At 37.4% G+C, this 7,500-nt stretch overlaps 1 protein-coding gene across 5 annotated transcripts in view; it reads left to right on the top strand.

The window, feature by feature from the left end:
• Nucleotides 1-7,500, top strand: part of LOC122243652 (uncharacterized) — a 22,578-nt gene that overhangs the window by 5,471 nt on the left and 9,607 nt on the right. For all 5 annotated transcript variants that reach the window (XM_086549756.1, XM_086549752.1, XM_086549753.1 and 2 more), the window contains exons 3-5: nucleotides 1,968-2,636; nucleotides 2,797-3,039; nucleotides 3,312-3,404. In XM_086549756.1, the coding sequence (XP_086405882.1) occupies nucleotides 1,968-2,636; nucleotides 2,797-3,039; nucleotides 3,312-3,404 (1,005 nt within the window). The remainder of the gene's footprint in view (nucleotides 1-1,967; nucleotides 2,637-2,796; nucleotides 3,040-3,311; nucleotides 3,405-7,500) is intronic.

The raw sequence follows: 7,500 nt of genomic DNA, 5'->3' as shown, positions 1-7,500 counted from the left end.
TCTCTCTCTCTCTCTTCCTCCCTTTCTCTCTCTCTCTCTCTTCCTCCCTTTCTCTCTCTCTCTCTCTCTCTCCCTCTCTCTCTCTCTCTCTCTCTCTCTCTCTCTCTCTCTCTCTCTCTCTCTCTCTCTCTCTCTCTCTCTCTCTCTCTCTCTCTCTCTCTCTCTTCCTCCTTTTTGCTCTCTCTCTTCCTCCTTTTTGCTCTCTCTCTTCCTCCCTCTCTCTCTTTCTCTTCCTCTCTCTCTCTTCCTCTCTCTCTCTCTCTCTCTCTCTCTCTCTCTCTCTCTCTCTCTCTCTCTCTCTCTCTCTCTCTCTCTCTCTCTCTCTCTCTCTCTCTCTCTCTCTCTCTCTCTCTCTCTCTCTCTCTTCCTCTCATCCTCTCTTCCTCCTTTTCTCTCTCTTCCTCTCTTCCTCCTTTTCTCTCTCTTTCTCTTCCTCCTTTTCTCTCTCTTTCTCTTCCTCCCTTTCTCTCTCTTTCTCTTCCTCCCTTTCTCTCTCTTTCTCTTCCTCCTTTTCTCTCTCTTTCTCTTCCTCCCCTTCTCTCTCTCTCTCTCTTCCTCCCTTTCTCTCTCTTCCTCTCTCTCTCTCTCTCTCTCTCTCTCTCTCTCTCTCTCTCTCTCTCTCTCTCTCTCTCTCTCTCCTCTCTCTCTCTCTCTCTCTCTCTCTCTCTCTCTCTCTCTCTCTCTTCCTCTCTCTCTCTCTCTCTCTCTCTCTCTCTCTCTCTCTCTCTCTCTCTCTCTCTCTCTCTCTCTCTCTCTCTCTCTCTCTCTCTTTCATTCTCTTTCTCTCTCTCTCTCTCTCATTCTCTTCTCTCTCTCTCTCTCTCTCTCTCTCTCTCTCTCTCTCTCTCTCTCTCTCTCTCTCTCTCTCTCTCTCTCTCTCTCTCTCTCTCTCTCTCTCTCTCTCTCTCTCTCTCTCTCTCTCTCTCTCTCTCTTTGTGTCTCTCCCTCCCTCACTATCCCTCCTCTCTCCCTAGAGTTTTCTGGGATTTCAAAGGCATTTTCAGAGCCTTTTAGAGTAATTTGTGGAACTCTTTATGTTGTTTTAATGACTGTTGACTCTCAGTCAACTGTCATTCAATATGAATAATTGTTAAGGAATTGCAATCAGACCTACTTGTGCTGACCAGATTTGCTAGATTGGAAGATATGTATTAGCTGTATGAGTAGAACAGTAGGCTCCCAATTCTTCAACCATCAATAGAGTCTTTAAAAAAATACAGGGTATTATGTACATATATAGTTTTAGTTGATACTTTCTTACTTATGTCAACACAACCACATTTATGTTTTTTCCTTAAATAATGGGGCACCAAAGTCAAGGAGTCAATTAGTATGCCTACCTGACTTCACCTGTTTATTATAAGAAATAGTTTTTGTATTTGTTACTATTTTTGTTTTGGTTATTGCTATTACAATGATGTTTGTTATGATATGGATGATGACAATAGTCATAGATTTATTTTTAACCCATCATTAGTGGGTTTTAAATTACTACTACCGCCTTACAAATGCTATTGCTACTGTAGCTGCTGTACTGCTATTATTGCTATTCCAATCATCATTATTATCATCATCATCATTATTATTATTATTATTATTATTATTTTATCATTATCATTATCATTATTATTATTGTTACTATTATTATTATTATTATTGAAATTAATATTTGTTCATCAATTCTATCATCACTATTATTATCATTACAAGTAATAGTTCCACTAATACCGCTACTATTACTGATGACACATATTATTATCATCAGAATTAATATTATTATTGCTGTTATACTAGTATTTTCATTATTATCCTGTGACACTGTTGCTATTGTTCTTGTTGCTTGTATATTTACAGATATTATTATCATATTTAGTATTATAAGGCTTAGTTTTATTCATTTATATTTACTTCTGATTACTTTTTTATAATGGTATGAAAGTTATTTTTATCTCTCTTTATATTTCCAGGAATTATACTGTGATGCTACAATAGCATGTGATGGTAAGTTCTACCCAGTTCACAAATTGGTTCTCTCTGCATGTAGTGACTATTTTGAACAGATGTTTGAACTGTCAGAAAATAAGAACCTTATGATTGTTTTGACTGATATTAATCACAAGGAGCTTGAAACTCTCTTGGACTACATGTACCTGGGTGAGGTCAATATACTGCAGAGTGACCTCTCTATGTTCATGAAAGCGGCTGAGCATCTTCAGATAAAAGGTTTAGCAGAACCTTCAGAATCAAATCAGAAAAAGGAATTGCCAGATAACAAGAGAAATCTGCCACAAAGGGAAGATGGCTGTGATGCAAAGAAAAGGAGATTGAATGCTGATGAGAATTTGTCCAAATCTCGCTCTGTGTCTACAAACCAAAGTGAACGTTCTGTAACAACCAGAAGTGCAGTAGGGGGGAAGGGTGTATGCGGTGAACCAAAGACTCAAGAGGAAGCGTCTGAGAGTGTTAAAATAAACAATATTCCAAACTCTGACATTGTTTCACCAGCTCAGTTAGCATCAGCAGAACTTTCTTGTGAAACCCCAGCCAACAAGAGGCCAGAACCAGCACCTACGTTGTCCAAAGCTCAAGATCATAATAGGCCTAGCAGTGAAGTTACTCCATGTGAGGGATCTCAGGTCAGAAAATTTTCATGTTGAAATACACCATAAAAATCAATAACACTTATTCACTTAGAATAGTGTTAGATGATAAATGTATGCACATTTCATTGAAAATAAAGATTGTGATTTTGTTGATATTATGAAGTAAATAGTTATTTTCATAATTCTGTGGCAGGTGAAAGTAGAGGATTTTAATGTCAAGGAGGAGCCTGAAGAGTGGCCTCAAACAGAAGCTAGTGAGAACTCCCAAATGTTTGGTTTCTCAGATCCTGGCCTGGCATATTTGGCACATGCCTCTAACTTGCCTGTACAGGCACAGGATTCTGTTGTCTTGAATCGAATGACAACTACCCAATCACAGTCTGCAGCAGCTGAGCTCCAGTCTCACCCTCTGCCTGGCCCTTCTGGCATACAAGCCGTAAGTATGAAAGTTTGTTTGTGCTCAATATTATGCCTAATTATTTGAATAATACTACTTACATTAAGATGACGGTGATAACTTCTCAGTAAGTGTCAAATATACAGATACCATAATTATACAGTCAAGCTTAATTAATAGCAGTAGTTACCATACATGATAAAATACTTGTTTCTGAATATAAAAACTATAATTAATGATCTGTTGAAGATTTTCTTGAATGCAATAGACATTAAGAATGATGTTTAATCACCTTTATTTTATATCTCCAGACATCAGGAGGATGGGAGCAGCAGCCTCCTGCAACAAGAATGCCATCAGAAGAATATTTGCCGTACAGAAGCCTAGCTAAGGGTATTAGCCCTGTGAGTACACTATTGATCTTTGTTTAGGCTAATGGTTTGGTTTACCACTCAGACTGCACATTGTCATACCATTTTTGATGAAGGAAGTGGGTACAAGCCAAGTTCTTAGAAGAATTCTGATAGGTTAGGACCTTAACTTTTGCAGATAGCATGTGCAGATACATACTGTAACAAGGTTAATGGGCAGTAGGTTACAAGAAAGGAGGAGCCTTTTTTGTGCTTCAATCTGTACATGAGGAATCTAGTGCCTTTTCCGATATCATAGGATTTTTTCTTGTATGTGAAAATAACATTTGTTTTCTTTGTTATTATATGATAAAAGGAATCATTTTTTGTATATTTGTATAGTATAGATTTGTCCTGTTAAAAAATAACCCTGCTGTTTAAACTGTGCTGCTTTATATTGGATCTGATAATTAATTCTGTTGAATGACAAAGATGGTTCTGTAGTTTTTTTTCTTCTTCTTCTTCTTTTTTTGTCTTATTTGTTTTCTTTCTTTCTCTTAATTTATTTTCATTTTTAGTTTTTTTTTCTCATCTATTTTTTTTTCTTTCTTTCTTTTTTTTATCCTTCCCTCCTCTGTTTGTTTATTTAGGGGTTTACATCCAAGATGTATTTTAAAAAGAACATTCTGGAACTGCATCTCCAAAATGTGGTAATCTTGTTACCTAGTAATTGCTTGTGTATTACTGAGAATCTTTTGGTTACTTATGAAGTTCTGTTTGATTTTTGTGCTGCCTTATAAGCAAAGATATTCAAATTTCTGGTTAATTGGAATTATATTTCCAAGGTCTTTTCTTCTGTGATTTGAGTCATTGTTGTTGACAGCTTGAGATACCCTTGTTTACTGTCATTTGCTTGCATTATTTATTGATGTCGGTTCTTCCATTATACTTTTAGTTTTTCCAAATGGAATCCAGAATTTAGAAGCAATTGTCTATCTAATTTGATCAGTTCTATCTAATGTTTTTTGAATAGTAATATAAATGGGATGGAATATGTGCACTAGATATAAGTTGTAAGAGTAAGTAGCTAAATCAGTTACTTATGTAGAAACTTTAATATAAAGCAATATTTATATACAGCATGATGGTGGTTTTATGTTTCTCAAAGAGTAGAGCCAATTTGTTTCTGATGCAGATATTCACCTCTGCTAATCATTTTTGCAAAAGGGAAAAGAGACAAACATTAATGAAAATAACAAAGGCAGTGAGGAATTGCATTTTCAAGTACAAGAATGATTGTGTTAAAGTGGATTGTTTTGCATAAGATACAAGGACAGGGTATTATTAGGTATATACAGTCTTCCAGTCTTTTTCTTTATTCATTTCATTCTTTTGCAGTCCTCACTGGTAACGGTCTTTCATTTTCTATCTGCTTCATATTGATTTATTTACTATTTATGGAGAAAATCAGTCAGAAATAATAATGCATATGATACAACAAAATAAGGTCCTGTCTCTCTCTCTCTCTCTCTCTCTCTCTCTCTCTCTCTCTCTCTCTCTCTCTCTCTCTCTCTCTCTCTCTCTCTCTCTCTCTCTCTCTCTCTCTCTCTCTCTTCTCCTCTCCCTCTCCCTCTCCCTCTCTCTCTCTCCCTCTCCCTCTCCCTCTCTCTCTCTCCCTCTCCCTCTCCCTCTCTCTCTCTCTCTCTCTCCCTCTCTCCCTCTCTCCCTCTCTCTCTCTCTCTCACTCTCACTCTCTCACTCTCTCACTCTTTCACTCTGTATCACTCACTCTCTCTCTATCTCCCTCTATCTATCTATCTATCTATCTCTATCTCTCAGTCTCTCTCTCACTCTCTCACTCACTCTCTCTCTCTCTCTCTATCTGTCAGTCTCTCTCTCTCTCTCTCTTTCTTTCTTTCTCTCTTTCTCTCACTTTCTCATTCTCTCTCTCTTTTTCTTTCTTTCTCATTCACTTTCTCTCTCTCTCTCTCTCTCTCTCTCTCTCTCTCTCTCTCTCTCTCTCTCTCTCTCTCTCTCTCTCTCTCTCTCTCTCTCTCTCTCTCTCTCTCTCTCTCTCTCTCTCTCTCTCTCTCTCTCTCTCTCACTCCCACCCCCACCATGGCATGGATGCATGTCAATTGGCATCACTGAGTTAATGAAACCTTGCCATTGTGCCAAATTGGTGGAATTATAGACTTGACCCTTAATGCTTTGCTGGTGACAGATAAAATGCAAGCTTTCATTAGATATATGAAGAAGCTTGTTTTTCAGTGGTTGATAGTACAACTTCTTTTGCAAGGTGTTGAAACTGTTTCCAGGCTGCTTGTGTTGCCACTGTATTGTTTGAATGATTGGAAAGAAAAGTTGTTAAAACACTTACAATACAGAACTAAAATCTTGAATAGGTCAGATCAGTGCTATGCAAGAACATATCCTAGTCCTTTAACCCTTAACGACCGGCGTTTCCTTAGCTTGTCCTAGCCCCCTAGCCATTATTCAACCTGAATTTTCACCTTCTAGCATAGGTAAATTTGGTTGTTCTTGTTTGAAGAGCTCGACTTTGCACACCAGAAAAACATGTCTTGTACTGGCATATCAAATAGTTGCTAAATAGTAGAGCATCAAACTTGAAAACTAGTTTGTTGTTTATAAAAGAAAATGGGGAAGACTAACAAAAATGTGTAAACAAAAAACATATAATGCACTAGGAAATATATTCATTATGATGTATGTTATTCTATATAATTATAATTAATCCATGTATCCTATGTTTTTGCTCATATAAAATGTATATTTGAAAGAAAAATAATGTTGCGAGTAGCTCAACCATATTGGAAGGCAAGAGTATGAAGGGGAAAGATGGGGTCCTCGGTGTATAGCACAGGGGATAGGATGGTGGGTGTAATGGTCTGATGGTATGGAGGGAAGATTGGATGGGAGGAGACCCTACGAGGCACACAGGAGTAGGTCCATTGAGGTATAGAGATTGAGGAGAAGGAATAGTTCACTGGAGCCCTGAGGCTTGTGTAATTCACACTATGTAATACAGCCCACCAATCTTTAAATGTTCATGTCTATCAAGGCAGCTTGGCTTTAAGGGGAAATTTACCTACATGCTTGGTCTTAAGTGGAAATGAGATGATCATTCAACCAAAACCTAGAGCTCTTAAGGCATTGTCTACACCTTCACAGAGGAACCAAGAACCTTCCCTCAGCCAGATGGTACATAGATACCAGAGGATGTGAGCCAATAGCACTCGTTGCAATCATATCAAGAGTTGCTAAATTCATAGACACTATTATCTGTGATGAAGGCTCTTTTAACCAGTGGAGAATATTGGACACTACTTTCTTATACTTGCTTCAAGAGTGCAAGCATTCACACTTCCTCAGACAGGAACCAACAACTGCCACCACTGGACTGGTGAAGAAGTTACATGGAGCACTAAGCCCAGATTTCAATTATGATGATCAGATAAGAGAGTTCTGAATAGTTGAAATAGTCTGGGCCATGCATACAAGGTCAGCACAAATCCCATCTTCTCAATTCTCGATTTGAACAAGTATTAATTATATCTAACCTGAGTTTTCTATGGTCATAATGCAGAATATGGAAAACTGTATTGATAACTGATTAAAATGTGTTATGAATATTTCTTATATTAACCCATTAGCAGCAGATGGCATGATTTGCTACAAAGGCAGAGTTGGTCATAGACGCGGATGGCACAGTGCCAGACAAGGTAATCCAGCCATCTTACTGCACAAATATTTATTTAATACCACGACCAATGGGTTAAAATTAGTTTTATCTTCATTGAAGAATATCAGACCTGGAAGTCTAGCTGCAGGGCTGATTAGTATGAAGAGGTGACAACAGGCAATCTTGATAAGGGAAAGAAAGATGTCACTATAAAATGAATTAGCTGTAAGTTAACAAGTCCATAAGTAAAAAAAATGAAAAATAGAGAAACTAAGTCAAGCTATAATTTTCAAAAATTTTATGAAGTGTGAAGTAGTAGAGGAAAGATGCCAAGATGAAGAGGAGGCAAATTTCATAATGGCTCACATGATAAAAACTTTTAAAGCAGAAACCAATACTTCATACACAAAAGCTTACAGCTAAAATGTTAGTTGTAAAGACAAGAAC

Source organism: Penaeus japonicus, unplaced genomic scaffold, assembly GCF_977035675.1.
Source record: "Penaeus japonicus unplaced genomic scaffold, GWHDUDI00000001_assembly GWHDUDI00000022, whole genome shotgun sequence".
NCBI classification, from domain to species: Eukaryota; Metazoa; Arthropoda; class Malacostraca; order Decapoda; family Penaeidae; genus Penaeus; species Penaeus japonicus.
Note: the sequence above shows the minus strand (reverse complement) of the source record. Positions and strands in the feature narration are given on the sequence as shown.